The following is an 18,913-nucleotide window of genomic DNA, read 5'->3' as shown; positions in this document are numbered from 1 at the left end:
AATATTTAATTAAATATGTATGAAGTTTCATATTTATTACATTTTACTTGATACAGGAATAGTAGATATAGGTATAAGTTATGGTTACTATGGTAACAATTTTCCAAACAATAAGGGTGATAGTAATTATGTACACCAAGTATACATAAATATGCAGCCACTAAAGATAGTTCTTATTGGACCCATTAGGGTAATATTTAACATTTATTGCTAATGTATATCAATATATGATGTTTGTTAATATAATCAATTTATTGTGTTAGGTTTATTTATCATACACGAGAATAATGTATAATTAGAAACTGTAGTTAATGTGTATTTGCATCTATATATACATATACATTTACATTAAATGATATACATATTCTGTACCTTAAATTGCTTTGAAAATATTTTTTAGAGTGGTAAAACAACGATAGCTAATTTTCTTGCGGATGCTACAGAAGTACCCTACGATTATTATCCAACTCAAGGTGCTCGAATATTAGAATTTGAAGTAAATAATATAAGTGCGGATAATAAGTATATTACGAAAGATATCGAATTGTGGGATTGTAGTGGAGATCATAAGTATATTAAAATTTCTCGTTTTTAACGTATTTATTTACAAAAATAATGGGAAATGTATAGTATATAAGATGTAAATGTTTTAGATTTGAAAATTGTTGGCCCGCTATAAGAAAAGATTTACATGGTGTTATACTTGTGTATAGTGAAAGATCAAACGACTGTTTAAAAGTACTTCAACAATTATATGATTATTTTATTGACCAAATAAAATTAGGTCCAGACAAATGTGTAATATTCTGTTATGATCCTGAAAATAAAAATCCTGAGATATCAAAAATTATTTGTAAGTATGAATGTGTATAATATTTAACATTCTCATATTAAGATGGTATACTTTTATTTTATAATAAATATAGCATCAACATTTGTGAAAGTATCCCATGTAAAATGCAATATAGAAAGTGGTGGAAATAAACTAAGAGCTGATTTTTCCGCATTCTTGAGTACAATACTTAGCAAAATGCACAATTATAATGAACAAGAAGATAAGAATACTTCAATTAATAGCATATTATTTACAAAATAATGTAATGTGTTGTATGATTGTTATATAACATTTTTATATATGGGGTGAAGGAATAACAACTGTCATATGAAATAATTTTTTATTTATTCATTCCAGTAAATTATTTCGTATGAAATCTATATTTACATATTGTAACGTATTTTATGCATAATCAATAAACTAAATAATTAAAAAATGCAATTTAAAAAAATACAATTTTACCCTTAAAAAATCTGCCGTACATTTTGTCTTAAACATTAATTCTAAAGTTGAAGTTATTAAAAGTATATATTATAAATGATAAAATGTAATTTGTACTTAATGCATAGGTTATTAAAAATAAACACTGTTATGTACAAAAATATTTGTAAATTTTGTATATGTATTATAACTGATAATTTAATAATACACTATTACTTTTTTGTTTGTGTAGATAAAAATACCATTAATTCATCCCATGCTTTTTGCACTTGTTCTAGGGTGATATCATGACTCCATAAAGTACATATTACTACATTAGCTTCATTAACCTGTTCTAGATTACTTGGTTGAGCTTGAATTCTTAATTTGGCTTCTTCTTCGGTTAATTTATTTCTTTCTATCACTCGTCTTACAGCCTAAAATATTATAAATAATTGAAATAAATTGTACAATCACTAAAACAAGAACAGTTCTACACAGAATATTATAGTTTTACCTCTTCTTGTGGAATAATACATGTCCAAATTTCATGGCAGAAGTCCTGCCAATTAGCTTGAATTAATACAGCAGCTTCCATTACAATTACATCAAATCCTTTTGTATAAAAATCATTTATCTGTTTCTTTGCTTCTTCTAAAATTATAGGCCAAACAATGTTATTTAATTTATTTAACTGTTCCTACAAACAAATTTATTTTCAGATATTAATTACAGAACACACAAAAAATATGACATATGAACTTACTTTATCATTAAAAACTATGTTGCCAAGTATTTTTCTATCAATAAATCCATCTGATGTTAAGATAGTAGAACCAAAATGTCCAACTACTGCATCAAAACATTTTTTACCAGGTAAATATAAATCATGTGCTAATTTATCACAATTAACAAGACCAGCACCCAATTTCTCTACTTTTTCAATGACTGATGATTTTCCACTTGCAATGCCACCAGTCAAACCAATAATGTAAGGTTTTAAAGGTTTATTTTTTATTCTCTAAAAATGATGCAAAAATTAATACTTTTACATTAGAAAAAATCTAACAAAATAAATACCCGAGGTTGAAGTTGTGTACCCAGCAATCTTATTCTGTGATTACTAGAACTAATTTTATTTTCTTCATGATTTCTGTGGTTTTCATCATTTGCTAGTTTCACAACATGTATGTCCAATTTGTTTAAATTGTTTTCTATACGTGCTTCATTTATTTTATCTCCTCCACGCTTAGTTTCTTCACTAACTACTATCATTTCAAATGTGGGATCATGTTTAGTTGGACCATACATATCAGTTATTGGTACAACATCATATGTCAATGTCAAATCAATGTCTTCTAAAAAGTTTTTAAGTTTTTGGATCCTTGTACAGCAAGGTTCTATAAGTTCCCATAATAATTTTTCTGCATAAAATAAAACATGTTATTTAAGATATAATTGTTTATGGAATAAAAAAATTGTATGATTTTTATGTATAAAAGTCTCTTACTAGACAACATGTTTACTTCGGTTACACCAACAGTAAGTTTTTCTGAGCAACGCAATACAGCGTCACTTAAAAATATTTTATGTCCATTATGTACTCGATCAAATGTACCACCAAGTACTACACTTTTATAAATTTTTTCCTCATTAATACCATCCTGATTCATACAAGTGTCGTTTACCTTTTCTTCTTCCTGATTATCATCAAAAGTAACAAAACTGCAGTCCATAGAAGTATTAGCTAGATACTCTTGTATGAATGTAGAAGCTTCATTCTTACTATAAATTTGGTCAAAAATAACAACTTCCACAGGCTTCTTGGTATTTATTGTTGACAAATTAGGATTTTTAATACTTGTAAGTAATACTCGAATATCTAGTGGTGGAGATACAGTGGATGTATCCATATAAATTTTAGAAACAGTTTGAGCATAAGAACTTACTTTCCAGGGAAAATTTGTAAATGTATGATTTCGAGAAGAAAATATATTCTTTTCCGGAAAGTATTGAATATACAGAGTTTTTAATACATGATTTTTAATTATTGGTAATAATTTTGTTATTTTTGTAGGATTCGTTAAAATTAATAAACCGGTATTTGCCATTGTTAACTAAAATCTCTTTAACCTTCAATTTTATTTTTCGGCGTTATATCCGTTGATACAATGACACATGTCACGTTATACTTAGTATATTAACATTTTCACATGATAATTGGATATTGCGTGACGTAATAAATTGTCAAAGAATAAGCATTTTACTATCAGTATAGATAAGTTCCTCCGCATTTGTTTTCCTTGAACATCTACTGACGACGTTACCATTAAGCGCGAATATTGAAGAATGTCACATTGTTTAATTTTTCAACAATAAAAGTCGATATATGATGTTATTGTTTCATTCTTTTATTTTAAATAGTTTAAAATATTAAATATAAATACAATTTGTCAGAAACTATTAAAATTACGTTGAATAATGTTCTTAATTTAAATAATATTTTCTTTGTATTTTTATTATACAATCATATATTTATTCTGTTTATTCCTTATTATTTACAATCGTTATTTTAATAACAATTGTAATTTTCATATATTATATATTTATTAATAAATTAATTGTAAGTAATTGACAATTTAAAAATTAAAAATTGTACATATAATGAATACAGTATCAAAGTAATTGTTTCATACAAATTTACATACTAAGTTTATAATTGTTTGTAATTGGTGGTGAAGAAGAGCATCGTAAGATTTTATATGATGATGTACTATGATGTTCAATTAACCATTGTGCTAATTTTGTATGATTATTATTAAAGGCCATCTTTAGTAAAGTACTATACCATTCATTATTTAAACCAAATTCACATCCTGTAGAAAAATAAAGCTTAAAACATAAATTTAAAAATCAGAAGGTTCAAATAAAAAATAACTAACCAGTTTGTAAGAGCATTTCAAGACATGAAAAGTCATTTTTTGTTGGATTATTAAGCAAATGATAAACAGCCATACATAGAGCATTTTCCCCTCTATTAGTGGTAGCAAAAGGATCAGCACCTATACAAATTTAATAAACAAGTATGAATGATTATAAATTAATAACTAATTTCTATTATAGTATGCTCAAATTTGTATTACTTTAATAAATGCACACCTTTTGCTAACATAAATGCTATTAAATATGTATGTCCTTGGAAACAAATACGATGGAAAGGTGTTAAACCATTTAATGGAGATCTTATATTTAATAACTGTGGACAACAAACTACTACATCAATGCACTTTAATGCATACACTTTTTCAGAGCATTTCTAAAACAAATATATAAATATTTTGTAAACATATAAAATAATAAGATGAAAGATTTATAAATATTATTCAAAATAACATTTTTTGTACAGCCTATTATTATAATTTAGAATATGATTTTATAAATAGTTTTTATTCTATTTACATTAGCTGCATATTCTAACGCATTCAACATTTCTTTATGACTAATAATGCTTTGGCATCGAGCGAAGGAACGATTATAATTTTTTATGACTTGCGATTGCGTAAAATTTTGTTTTGACGCGCTTATAAATTTTTTATAATGATATTCTGAAATAAAAAATTTTAAATATTTCTCCATATTCTGTAATACATACATATACAAAATATAACATTAATTAGTAAGATTTTAATTACGATGTAATCTTTGACTACTAAAAAAAATTTGAAAATTCAAAATATAGCTACCATGAAAACGGTAAAGTGTGTATGAAATAACTCCAGTTACGACAACGACAGCAATGAATTTAAAAATGCTAGAAGTTGTTTCACCTAATTCGACGATATACGTCCATAAAATATCGTAAAACGATTTATTATATTTAATTACAAGACTCATATTTTTTAGCTCTCTAAAATAATTTGTCGTTTCGTTTGAAATATGCGTAAATTCTCTGTTTATAAACTCCCTTTTATAATAAAGAACCTGTTAATCTAGGAACAATGATAGTATTGTTCGTACCACGATAGATCATACTCAATTTGCGCAACTCAGCTAACTTCATTAGATTCCCCACCACTTATTATTGTCCCACTTACTATGTGCTTTCTACTATATCACCATATACATGGTAGACAAAATATATAAAACGTATATATTGATAATGATGTACGATAGGACATCCAAAACTTTTATGAGCCAAAACTCATTTTCGAAAACAATCATTTTTAAACTTATGACTTAAATTTTCAAATTTTTATGTTTTTGTGTTTTTATATTGTTACGTTTTTATGTTATCAATCTTTAAAATTTTCAAATTCTCCGTTTCTAAATTCCTAAATTTTTTAATCTTTACAACATCAAGTTTTCTATTATTTTAAGCAAGTGGAAAATAAAAAGACATCGGGTATATGTTATACAGCGTCGAGAACGGTGCGAAGGTGCATGCGCATTACTGTTCATTAATGATCTTGCTCGAACCAATCAGAATTGACGTGCGCAGAATAAACAAAAATTTGTCATTTGATGAGTATGATCTTTCGTGGAACGAATATTAGATAAGAATCTACGTATGGCAAACATTTCCCCATACTTCTGGTGAATAACCAATCAGAATGAGTGAGCAAAGATGCAGGATGTCCTCTTTCAATAGTCAACACTCCGGAAGTGATCGTGTCAGAGGGGTAAAGAGAGCCGTTACCCTGAATAACGATTAGATATACCCCGAATCCTCGATTTTAAAGTTCTAGAACGGGGTCGTCGTAGGGGGCACCGATATTCAGATATTGCAACGAAAACAATTGATGCAAACGTGAGCCATACTCGTCAAGATGAGTGTGTTGTGTCGTAAAACCCGTCCCTAGTGTTTACAATCGTTCTTTATGAAACTAATCGTTGTTGTGATTTCAAATCGGAGCAAGTATTCATAAAACTTTGATAGTGATTGCTCGATTTTCGAATCAATCCATTCGAGATCAATCAGAGTATATAATAAAAAAAGCAATTTATGTGAATATAGTTGATTGTATTTTTGCGTATTACTTCAAACTGTAATCTCTTGTTACGAAAATGGCGCATTGTCCGAATCGCCGATATTCGTACGAAAATTCTGTACGCTTTTACATGGATGACACGAAGTGAACTTTCCTGCAACTCTAATGCGGAAGAACTTTATTGGGGCCAAGTAACACAAAAAGATTTCGAACAGTCTAAAAGATGGATGCAACAATTGAGAGGGAGTGCAGTGCTTTGGGTGGCCTTTTTCAACAGATTATAACTGACATGAAGGTAAGTAATGTCGACAGTATCAAGATTCGACATTTATTTTGTAGAGCGACTGCAGTTTTTGCTGTTCATTATTTTTGTATGTTTCGTATCTTTGCACAAGTAATGATGCAAGCAAAGACGCATCGCCGATACACCGATCCTTGTATGTCGTAAATATTGTGAAATCGTTGTAAGCGAAGAAGACAGCATATTCCTTTTAATATTATTTTTCGTATGATATAATCTTTGAAACGAGTCAGATATTTTAGTGCGATAAAAGGACGAAGAAAGTTAATTTATACTTGGCCTAGTTTTACGGTACAGCGACGAAATATTTTTCAAATTTCACATAAGAACAGAAATTTCATTTATTTTACTCGAGCAATATAATAATATTACCTGAGAATATTAATATGGAATATTAATTAGACTGTTGATGTTCATGCAATACATGTGTTTGTAAATTACTGATGAAATATATCAAAATGAAAAATTTGTTTTGCTGCTAGAAAACTACAAAAATGTATATCCAATTTGTATATTTTGCATATCTTTTTAAAATCATATATAAAAGTACAATTCACATATTTTGAAAATAAAATACCTTTTCACAGTTAATTAATTATTTTCGCTTATATCTTCCTATTATAAATTACCCAAATTTATGCATTTGTTTCTTTTCCAATTATTCGATTTACTCACTCTCTAATCTATTATAAATTTCAATACAGTATTATTTATTGTATTTCATACTTGTTTTGTAACTTTTAATAAAATTAACTTTTTTTTACTAATTATTAATAGTGCATATAGAATCTTAGTAAATTTATTATTATGACACTATGTAACATGCATAAACATGATATACATGGTAATGTAATTCTTGTGGAAATAAGAGCAAATTCAACTCTGACATACTTAACTGTTACCATGTGATAATACATTGTACAATATGGATCTAGTTCAAGTGGAGCCTATGAAGCTGTAGCATCCGAATAATATGAAAATAAAGTATACTTGATATTTACTTATAAATTAATGTTTGAAGGAATAATCAAGATGCACAAAATATAGAAGAATCAACTTATGTTATATGCAAAATAATTAATTAATAAATTAATGTAAATTGGTAATCTATTAACAAACTGATCTATGAACTATAACACATATAGAAAAAATATTTGTAATTTTTAAATATTTCACATCTATATGTAATTATTAAATATTTCACATCTTGTTTGTATATGTTATTATATTTTTGTTAAATATAATATTTCGTATTATATTTGTCATACTTTAAGTGTATAAATATTAGTAATAAGTTCACAGTATGTAAGAATCAATTTCAAGATACTTGATGCAATATATCATAAATATATGATAATAATAAAAAATATGCTAACCATTCACTCATCAAAGCGCATATTACTTTTGCAATTATAGAATCATTTAATATTGTAATCAAAATAGTTTCCTGAGTTATAAAATTATCTAATCTGCGAAGATAGGTAGGCGTACACGATTGCACGAGTCTATTTAATATATTGAAATATTTGTATAGAACATAATTTATGTTTGAAACATACATAAACTAGTTATAACATTTACAAGATATATATAATTGTTTTTATAAATAAAAATGTATATAAATATGTTTGCTTTTAGAATGGGGCTCCATTATGGGAAGATTTAATTTCAAAAGCAACTAAATTACATTCATGTTTAAGGTAATGACTGCACTAATTACAACTTAATTGTTTTTGACCTTTATGATATTAATAAACTAATTTGTATATAGAAATTATGATAGACTTCTATATAATATGGTTCATACATAATAATACTAAATAAAATTTCATAATGTAATAGTTAAAAATTTTACAGTGATGTAATATTATTTTAGGGCTGCTATTTTGGCTGTATCTGCATATCTTGAAACATTTCAAAAAATTGCTGATGCTGCTACTAATGCAAGAGGTAACATTTTTTACAATATCTTTTACAATATTTACAATATTACATATAAATGTACATCTTTTTTAATTTTCATTTATAAAGTATCTTAATTATTCTTAAATTCTTTTATTTAAACAAATAATATATCTATTTAAAAATGAACAATTTTTATAATCAAGGTGCAACGAAAGAGATTGGTACTGCTTTAACACGGATATGTCTTAGGCATAAAGCAGTAGAAACACGCATGAAATCATTTACCAGGTAATTGTCTGACATTGCACTCTAATAATTTAGAGTTGTTAGTTATTGCCATTTTTATTTGAATCATTTGTTATTAGTGCTATAATGGACTGCTTGGTATTACCTCTTCAAGAAAAATTAGAAGATTGGAAAAAATCCTTAATAAACTTAGATAAGGAACATGCCAAAGGTTAGTAAAGCAGTTCAATTTATTATAAAGATCGTTTATAAAGTTTAAATGTATTTTTTGTTTATATATTTATTATGTTTAAAATTACATTCATTTCAGAATACAAAAAAGCAAAAGCAGAATTAAGAAAACGATCTACTGATACTTTACGTTTACAAAAGAAAAAAGCACGTAAAAGTCAACATTTACAAGGACAAACTCAAGGATATGGTTCATTAACAGGGGACATCGAATTGAATCGAATGTTAGAATCTTCAGCTGCAGTAGTTCAGGAGAAACGTTTAAGTTTAGAAGAAACTGAAAGAAAAGCTGTTCGAGCAGCTTTACTTGAAGAAAGAGGCAGATATTGTCTTCTTGCTAGATTTTTGAAACCAGTACTTGTTAGTAAAATGAATTGTAATTAATACAAATAATTTCGCAATAATAATGTTAACAATGTGCGCATATGAACTTTAGGATGAGGAAATTGCAATGCTAATGGAACTCACGCATCTTCAAGAAGTTTCTGATCAATTACAACGACATGCAGCCTCTCCACATCATTTACCACCTGCATCAGAACAAGTGATAACAGATATAAAAGGTTGCGACGTTACACAATGGTCACTTGCTACACCTCCATCGAGCCCTTCCTTGTCTCTTGGGTCACGGAAAAGTTCAATGTGTTCAATCAGTTCTTTAACAAGTAGCAGCAGTGGTTCCTGCAAAAGTCACCCAAGTCCATCTGGACATCCGTGGCATAGATCGCTCTCTCAGGTGAAAATTTCTACAAAACACGAAAACATTGAAATTTTAAATTTTCATTCTTTCTGCTTAGTCATTGTACTAAAAATATTAGCTTTTATAATGCATGGCACATTAGTTTCACTGTATGTGCACTAGCTGTTTGAAGCAAGTAGTTGCTCGTAGATTATAGCATGAATGCCATTTGGCATCGGCTTAGTGTATGTGGTAGTCGATGTTGTACTCGTTGTAGTCTGTCGGTGTCAGGCCCTCCAGCATCAGCGGTTTGATGACGCTGCGCCACTTGGCAAACGGTAGTTCCCGTGACTCTGGCTTCACTTCTCAGGACACATTGTATACACAACCAATTTCTGAACATCAGGTAAGGTTGCTAGGAAATAGCTGCCTGCTAGCATTTCACGATTTTTTTGTTCTATTTGCAACACTAAACAGAGCATTGATCAATCAAATATGAATGCTTTTGTTATGTTGTTGAAGATAAATTGTGTTGTCGTAGGTATCAAATGTGTCTTCTCAAACTAATAAAAATACTGGTTGTACTACAACAAGACCTGTAACTACTGCTACTTGGCCTGACTTGCAGGAAACGTCAGTTCAATATGATAGGCAAAATCAGAACACAGTCAACGAACGGCCGCATACTATATCTTCTGGTAAGATGATTAATTGAATTTTGTATTTAAAAATGGTATAATTGTTTCGTTTCATTAATATCGTACGACTTATTATTGTAGCTTATGAAAAAGGCCATCAAAGACCAGCACTCAGCGTCTACACATTCCAAGCTCCGGATGTTAGTGGTTGTTGTCATAGTCAACCTGCTTCTCCAGTTTCTTCTTCCTCTTCATGTTCTTCCTCTAATCAAGCATCCAGAGTACAACTACGTAGGAATAATGGTAGTAATCGTCCTCCTATACCGAATAGATGTTCCAGTTTAGAACGACCTACAGTTCCATTGAAGAATGAACCTCCAGGAAGTCCTCGGGGCAAACCTAAATTACCACTGCCAGCACATTTAGCAAAAGGTTTCTATTTATCTTTATTAATTATTTTAATAATTATGTAAATAATATGTAACATTATAATGTAATGCAGAATTAGCAACTCATCAACTTCAACAACCTATGTACGTGAATATGCATGAATTAGCGAACTTAGCTGCAAGTCGAGCTCAAGAAATGCAATTACCGTTACCACCACCTCCTGCATCACTGTCAACACCAGGAGCCGAGAAGGTAAATATCGAAACTTGCACTTCTGTCTGTTGAATTTAACAAGTTACATTTTTACATGCAAATTTATATTTTTAGACTGAAGTTACGGAAAAAGATGGCGGTAGTCAAACTTCAGAATCTAGCGTTGAATCTAGCAGTGGATATGGAAGTCAAACTACAATACCACATTCGCATTCGCTTCAAAATCAAAATGAGAATACTTGGAATGTACCTGGTGCTGCATCTACTTTAATGATTCGAAGAGGATCGATGCAGCAAGCGATTAAACCTCCTCCGCCAACAAGACGTACATCTACTATCATAACTGCTACATTTAATAATCCTTCAACGACTTCTAATGATGAACGCACCGATAATACTTGTGATGAGGTTGAGAATCTCCCCCCACCACCAGCATTTTTATTGGAAGGTTCTTCACCAACAGCTAGCCCTACTCCTCAACGGTACGAGACCATTCTTTGTTGAAAAAGTACTTAAATAACATGCAAAATGTCGGTGTAAAATAGTATTTACTTCATATTGCAGATCTATATCAGTCTCGGAAACAGTGAGAACCCTTACAGAACTGCGCCATACTCCTGCTAGCCCTTCTCTTTTACGGAAAGCTACAGGGCAAACACAAGCGCATAATAATACATCTGCTACGTTACCACATAATACCGTACTACAAGTTACTCGATCAAGCGTTGAACGTTCATGTGCAGCCATTCGTTCAGCTTCTCAAGAACGTGGTTCAAATACCACGCAGGTGACGGGAGTCAGTACGAGTGTTAACATTCAAGGGCAAGGTCCAGGTGGGGTCGGTCAAAGTTTTATGGCCGTTCTTAGTGCTAAGCTTATCAATAGTAACAATACTACAACTGGTAATAACACAAGTAACAGTCCTAAATCTGCAAGGAAACATTCTGAACAACAGATAAGTAAAAATTCCAAAACACCGTCTGGTTTTCTTGAAACATTAAATGCTAAATTAGCGCAACAGCAACAGAATTTACAAGGCAATAATACAACAAGTAGATCAGCGAGCGTGAGACGCATAATGGGTAATCGTGTACCTATTATGGATCCTTTACAAGTTAGGGACTCTCTTATGGATCAGATACGAAAAGGTACCTCTTTGAGAAAAACCAGTGGTCCCATCAATGATCGTTCGGCTCCTAAAATCTATTAAAACGTTATAGTACCGGTGTTCACGTAAGTTCCTCTATGTCTGATGCATCTGAATTACATTAACGAATGTTTCAACAGTCGCAACACGCATTATTGGGCCTGATCAATAATGTGTTTGTCGTCAATGACGATTTTTACACGGTGATCGTATACATGTACCTTTATGAACGTATATTCGGTAACTAGAAATCAGTATAGACTGACTGACTTCTTTGCACTATGGTGCACGAGGGTCGGATTGAAAGAGTAAATCGTTTACATAAATTCGTTAACACTATTATTAGTTTTATTATTAATTGTGTAAGAAAGACAAGCTCTATATTAAATCCATCCTTAATATATACTATTTTAGTGCGTGTTATGATATAACATACTACTATATAATTAATATATACCTATTAAATTGGTGCGGAATGAACTTACCTTAATTATTCAGTTAGAGTCTGATGGCATTGTATGTGTAATTGATAATTAAAAATAGTAAGATTTAAATAATATATTTATAAATTAAAATAAAGTAGCATATTAATATAAACACATACGCATCATTTCAACTTTTTTTAGTTTGAACTGATGTTTCGTTACTAATGCCCAATGCTTGCCAGTATTAACGGGAAAGCTGACTGATTTAACAATATCTTAGGAACAATTTAATATTTTATACTTTCATAAAAAAGAGGGAAAGAATATACAAAATCCGCGTATAATTTAATATAGAGCTTCTGTCTTATATTGTTATTTTTCATGTAGTTAATTCATTTCTTCTTTGTTTTCGTTCATTTTCATGTATGAAACGCACAAGCACAGTTATCTTTATTTTATTATTGCTTTTGTGTTTTATTTGGCATCATGTTCCTTGCGAACACACTTTCTGATAGTAAAATCTGTCAACCAGTGATGCTAATTGGTATGACGAAATTCAACGTAAATATTATATAAATATTACTGCCCAGGTAGAACTTTATTTTAGAATAAGTTTTTATATTGGCTCGATTATTCCATCGATATCTGTATTTTAACGTTCATCTAATATTGATATAATATTGTATTGCCTATACTACAGTATTACTATTTTATTGCCGCTTTTTTCCAAAAGCGTTTCATAAGTCAGTTACATATTGTATTAAACATTTTGTATGGTGTTGACAGTAGAGTCCACTATAATATATACAATTTATTTCTTTCACACACATCGATACTTTTATTTTTCATATTAGCAGGTAGTATCCATTATTGATACGAATACTATACACGTTAGAATGATTCGCGAATCAACATTTGACTTGTATATTGATATTACATATCAGACTTTTTGTATCGCCCTGATTTTTTATATTAATATTAAGTATTGTATCATACTGTTACAGAATTGTTAAAATATGTGCATTTACTAAAACATGTGTGCATTTACTATTGTTCGAGTACTTGCTAGCAACGTTCGGCCAACGTTCCAACAATATTGGGCCAACATTTCGTCCCAGTATTTGCGTTCTGCCTGGGCAACGCTGTTCCATTATCGGTAAATATTAAAGTAAACGTGTATGTGTGTCTCAGATCGGCAAAAAAGTGGATAGTACGTTGATACGATGGTTTTCCTTTTACTTTGGCAAATATACACCAACATTAAGGGAGCATATACATTTAGGATATCTAAAGGGAGAAATTTTCCCAAGCTTCTGCAGTTGGATCTGTAGTTGAAAATATATATTCTGAAGAAAGTTTACTTTTCATTGGAAATGTGAAATGATGGACATTATAAAGAGGCTGGAAATAACCACTCAGAAGGTATATTTTTAATTTACATTCTCAAGGTGGTTTCCTATGAGTTTTTGTATGTATCCACCATGCTCTCCTTTAGGGATTTGAACTTGTTACTCTTCTGTACATTTTAGAATCTTTATTTCTAGTATTGTTGTATCAGTGATAATTTTATCATTTTCCAGAACTTTAAACTAAAATTTATGCGAGATTATTGGTGCACAGAAAGCAAGAAATCGAAAGTTACAAAATTTCTAAGTGTATATGCCTACTTATGCAAACTTATGTTAATAAGAATCCCACTGTAACAAAGTATTATTATCATTCGTCTCGATTTTTAAGTTAACTGCTAGAGATTAAGATTTTGTAATCTCTAGTAGCGACGGGTAACTATTCCCAAGGGCACTGATGATTCAATATAAAAATTTGAACTTTTCAAATGAGCAAATTTCTAAATTTCTAAGTTTACAATTTTTAGATTTCTCAATTTAAAAATTTGAGAACTGGAAAATTTGAAATTTCTATTTTTTTCCATATTTGACGTTCCAAATGTCTACATTCCTAAATTTAGATATCTAAAAATTACAGTTTAGAAATTTAAAAATCTGAAAGTTGAAAAATTTGGGAATTTATTTACATTCCTAAATTTACAAATGCTCAAATTTGAAAATCCGTATCCACGTAAGCTGTTCGACGGGCACCTGCCCATCACTGATCTACATTGTATCGTTATTTATTAGTACGCGTAATGTACTATACTCTCTCAAAACGAATGTTTCCGTAGGCGAGTACGAGATACCTGATTTGTATCGAATACGTTAAAAATCTCTTACCGACTGAACTGAAAACGCTACTGCCAATTTCTATAAACATTCTTCAACGTTCCTTTCATTCCTGATGCAATTATGCGTTTTTCTTTGTATCGACATATTGCGACCAGTAGGTTTCTTAGCGGACAGTATAAATAATCTTTTATTTATTTCGAGGAAGCTGCGTCTTACCGTTTACAAATGATTATAGAGATAATACTACACTTCCACAGTCGATACGGTTTAGATATTTAATGCTGAAAAACAATAAACATGGGTGTTCGTAGTAGATAGTACGAATAATTAATATAAGAAAAGAAAATAAAAAAAATAAAGCGAACATTGTACGAAAAAAAACTCACGATCCGTAGATGTTCAGAACTGTGTTTTAAACCGATCAGCATTAAACGACAACACTCTTAGATAATAAATAAAAACCGTACTAATAAATAGATAACCGTACAGTCCTCTGTAAGAGAATAATATATAATGTAGTAAAAGTTCGAGAAGTGATTGTTAATTTGTAATAATTATTTCAGTAGCAGATCAGATGAAAAAGATAATAAATAGATATGTAACAGGAACCGATATTCGCTTCTTTGCGTGTTCACTTGTCAATATATAAATACATATACATTATATAAATATATAATATATAAAAACAGAATAAATTAACCAATTTAATACGTCAAAGGTTTTATTCATAAATCAGTCAGTTCATTACAAAAGGAAAAATAATCCTTAACAACTATAGTGACAATGACGACAAATTATGTTCACACGTGTGCTGCACATGCGATTGCTTATTTTATCATTACTCACAATATTAACATAAATTATTGTAGATAAAGAAACAGTGGAATTATGTATATACCTCGCGTGAAGTTAGAAAAATAGCGTGATATCCTTGTAATCGAAATTCCGACACCTACACGCATATACATATTCTCACATACAAAATACAAGATCAATTTTCCATCGCAGTTCTGACTTTTCATCACATTCGCTTATCGCAACATTGATGTAAACACTACATGTGTTTCGCGTCAAATGTTTCGAGTTAAGCTGTGATTAAAACGGCAAGCAATGAATGTTAATTCAGAGTGTACATACATCGAAAAGTATTGTTACGTTGCCTTCTCATAGTATAGCAACAGCTAAATCTATCAGTATAGAATTTTGAAGTATTTTATTTACAACAATATTTCGATCGTTTTAGACAAAAACGCAATAGAATATAGCTCGTTCATCGCTTGCCTACTTGTGATTTTGTGAAGTTTAATCCTTTTGGTATGGTTAGTCTTCATGCTTTCTACTATTTCTCAATTTAGAAATTTGGAGATTCAAAGTTTCTTAATTTCCAAATTTCTAAGTTTAAATTTTTCGTCTCATCGCTTCACGCCTTAACACACATGTACCCGAGAGTTCTTCGCCGGGCGCTTGAGCTAACCTATAACAAATAGTATAGTTCTGTTCACAAAATTTCAACAAGAAATTTTTTTTCTAATTGTCACAATTTTATACTTCCTATTCTGATATGTAGACGTTTCACGTTGGACGACTGTAGTTGCTCTTAGATCATTTCATGATGAACCAGTGCAGATATAACCTGTAGTCAAGCGACTATAGTCATCCATAACGGCTAAAGTATGAAGCATAATGTAATAAAACCAAAAGTTATTTGAATGTAATCATCGTTCAGCTAATCGACTAAGTATAACGTCCATATCGAAAGGGTTAAATGTTACAAGATCAGTTGAACCATGAAGCAGGAAACCCTGATGCTTATGCGCATGGAATCTTTTCTTCGTTCGAACAGGTAGATCGTGCCTCTGCCACTTTACAGGGCACATCGGGGCAAACCGTATATATAATAGGAGCCGTTCAGTGTCTGTTTGTGATCCCCGGATGCGCGAAAGTCGTTGTCCTTGTTTACGCTCGACTTCCGGCTGCAAGAAGATATTTTTTTATACGAGATATTGTAAAACGTACGTGTCATATATGTATCGATATGATGGTTTAATTATCGATGTGCATTAATCGAGTACGTACGAGTATCTAACGGTGAACAGGAACAATTCGGGCTTAAAAGTGAATTCGATCGTGGCATGAAGACGTTCTAGGGACGCAGATCCAACGTTTTTGCTTCGCAAAATGGCCCGATCGACAGTTTAACAACGCTTTTTGCCGAGCGATATATGTCTCTGGTGTCTGAGGGAAGCTTCTCCATACATACAGGACAAAACTGTTCCGCTCCCGTTGGCGCTAAATTAAAAATGTAACGGTAAATAAAAAAGGAAAAATAAACACTGATTGTACGTGTAACTGTTGTAGATTGTAAAATACATTCACTTACATGAAACGTTTGTGTTACTGGCTGTGGTGTTCTTCTTTTGACTGACCTGTTGTGAAATATTATCCAGTTCAGTTTATGGTTTTTCTTCAAGGGGAGGTTTTCGTGGAAAGAATTCACGTAAACTGATTATTAGAGGAAATGGTATGAAAGATAATGACTTAGTGTAAAGATTGTAGCTTATTATTAGAAAATTGAAAGTATTTCGAAAGTTTCATTCTTACGTGTTTTTCGAAATTATATATATTTGCGCGCGCTCAGAAGAAAACTGATGGTACTTACTTCCTCTCAAATGTCCTGTCAAGAGGTACATTTTCGCGCCTTTTTTAATATAAAATTCTTTTATGTTAAAATCCTTTTTTAAAATAAAATTCAAGACGATAAAACGATGGTTGCTTTCAGTATTGATTATTTATTCAGAATTGGAAATAGAACTTTTCTTGACCGACGGCTTTGATCACAGAATTCTTCTTAACCGACGGCTTTGATGATCAACACAGGATTCTAGGAATTGTCTTCCTATATTTAATTAAGTAATTAGTTAGTAACTTTATTGAGCGAGCGAAGCTTTTATACTTGACTTTGCAACTTCTTTGCCCGCGTTTTTCTTTTGCACCACTCAACCAATTCTCGTCAAATTTTGCATGCACATGCGTATGTACATCCAGATGGACATAGAAAACAAAAATTTTAATCGGACTTGCCACGAACGAATAATCACCGAAAAAACTGATCCTAAAAAGTGAGGGTCCGAACACGCATTTAAGGAAAATAAAAAATGAATATTTCGGCACTTTGTCGACGTAGTATGGTTCCTAAGGCATTTAGAAACAAATTTCTATTAGGGTTTGATGCGTTTTGATGCCTAATAAAGCCAGGAAATCAATTTTTGTCGAATTCGGTCCAAAACGGTACAGGTGGCGCCATCTAGCGGCGAGAGGCGGAATTACGAAAAACTAAAATTTTGATTTTCTCCGAAATTAGACAATTTCACGTATTTCTGAGGGTCAGAAATTGTTCTGTGATCTCTCTAGAACCTATATATTGCCACAAGAACCTCCTAAAAGCGCTAAAAAAGAAAATAGAAAAATAGTCCAAAACATGGACTAAAAAATTGGCGTCCATCTAGCGGTGAAAGTTGGAACTACAAAAATATAAAAATGCGATTTTCTCGAATATTAGCGAGCTTTGAGTACTTGTGAGGCTCAGAAAGTGTTATGTGATCGCATTAGAAGCAAAATAAAGCGATAAAAGTTCCCTGAAAGCTTTAATAAAGAAAATGAAAAAAATGTCATTTTATGGAGAAAATTTGTGGCGCCATCTAGCGGCGAAATCGCGAACTAAACTGAAAAAACGTATGTCCGTACACGCGTTAAGGAAAAATATAAAAAGTAATATTTCGCAACATTGACGACGTAGTATGCTTCTTTAGACATTTTAAAGCAATTTTTGTTGAATAAGTTATTCATTTTTTTGCCTATTAAGCCCAGAAAATCAATTTTTATTTGACCCCTTAACGCGCGTTCGGACATACGTTTTTTCAGTTTAGTTTGCAGTTTCGCCGCTAGATGGTGCCACAAATTTTCACCATAAAATGACATTTTTTTTATTTTCTTTATTAAAGCTTTCAGGGAACTTTTATTGCTTTATTTTGCTTCTAATGCGATCACATAACACTTTCTGAGCCTCACAAGTACTCAAAGTTCGCTAATATTCGAGAAAATCGTATTTTTATATTTTTGTAGTTCCAACTTTCACCGCTAGATGGACGCCAATTTTTTAGTCCATGTTTTGACCTATTTTTTTATTTTCTTTTCTAGCGCTCTGAGGAGGTTCTTGTGGCAATATATAGGTTCTAGAGAGGTCGCAGAACAATTTCTGACCCTCAGAAATACGTGAAATTGCCTAATTTCGGAGAAAATCAAAATTTTAGTTTTT

The 18,913-nt window shown here is 30.9% G+C and overlaps 4 protein-coding genes and 1 long non-coding RNA gene across 8 annotated transcripts; 2 read left to right on the top strand and 3 right to left on the bottom strand.

The window, feature by feature from the left end:
- Positions 1–19: 19 nt before the first annotated feature.
- On the top strand, positions 20–4,097 carry LOC100883170 (intraflagellar transport protein 22 homolog). Its single transcript, XM_003702088.3, has 4 exons — positions 20–190; positions 401–570; positions 654–853; positions 927–4,097. Exons 1-4 carry the CDS (start codon positions 20–22, stop codon positions 1,094–1,096), a joined length of 711 nt encoding a protein of 236 aa, XP_003702136.3. The 3' UTR covers positions 1,097–4,097.
- Ppat-Dpck (Bifunctional Phosphopantetheine adenylyltransferase - Dephospho-CoA kinase) lies at positions 1,438–3,366 on the bottom strand. Its single transcript, XM_003702087.3, has 5 exons — positions 2,766–3,366; positions 2,336–2,679; positions 2,022–2,276; positions 1,773–1,955; positions 1,438–1,692 (listed from the first exon to the last, which is right to left on the bottom strand). The coding sequence occupies exons 1-5, from the start codon at positions 3,364–3,366 to the stop codon at positions 1,489–1,491; spliced, it is 1,587 nt and encodes a 528-aa protein (XP_003702135.2). The 3' UTR covers positions 1,438–1,488.
- On the bottom strand, positions 3,956–5,474 carry LOC100882949 (uncharacterized). Its single transcript, XM_003702086.3, has 5 exons — positions 4,999–5,474; positions 4,715–4,860; positions 4,415–4,571; positions 4,198–4,317; positions 3,956–4,131 (listed from the first exon to the last, which is right to left on the bottom strand). Exons 1-5 carry the CDS (start codon positions 5,147–5,149, stop codon positions 3,956–3,958), a joined length of 750 nt encoding a protein of 249 aa, XP_003702134.2. The 5' UTR covers positions 5,150–5,474.
- Positions 5,475–5,795: 321 nt separating this feature from the next.
- Positions 5,796–16,988, top strand: LOC100879224 (uncharacterized). 4 transcript variants are annotated; one of them, XM_012282451.2, is made up of 13 exons: positions 5,796–6,538; positions 8,183–8,244; positions 8,421–8,494; positions 8,653–8,737; positions 8,815–8,906; positions 9,006–9,286; positions 9,363–9,662; positions 9,883–10,011; positions 10,234–10,303; positions 10,385–10,675; positions 10,746–10,885; positions 10,961–11,328; positions 11,411–16,988. In XM_012282451.2, exons 1-13 carry the CDS (start codon positions 6,467–6,469, stop codon positions 12,054–12,056), a joined length of 2,610 nt encoding a protein of 869 aa, XP_012137841.1. In that variant the 5' UTR covers positions 5,796–6,466; the 3' UTR covers positions 12,057–16,988. The 4 variants fall into 4 exon arrangements, with proteins under 4 accessions (XP_012137841.1, XP_012137842.1, XP_076385475.1 ...); XM_003701968.3 differs by having other exon boundaries at positions 5,797–6,538; positions 10,147–10,303; XM_012282452.2 differs by lacking the exon at positions 9,883–10,011.
- Positions 15,302–18,143, bottom strand: LOC105662134 (uncharacterized). Its single transcript, XR_001095513.2, has 3 exons — positions 17,258–18,143; positions 16,979–17,024; positions 15,302–16,887 (listed from the first exon to the last, which is right to left on the bottom strand). It is a non-coding gene; the product is annotated as an uncharacterized LOC105662134 (long non-coding RNA).
- Positions 18,144–18,913: the final 770 nt, after the last annotated feature.

The sequence above is a fragment of the Megachile rotundata genome, chromosome 3 (genome assembly GCF_050947335.1).
Source record: "Megachile rotundata isolate GNS110a chromosome 3, iyMegRotu1, whole genome shotgun sequence".
Classification (NCBI taxonomy): Eukaryota; Metazoa; Arthropoda; class Insecta; order Hymenoptera; family Megachilidae; genus Megachile; species Megachile rotundata.
Note: the sequence above shows the minus strand (reverse complement) of the source record. Positions and strands in the feature narration are given on the sequence as shown.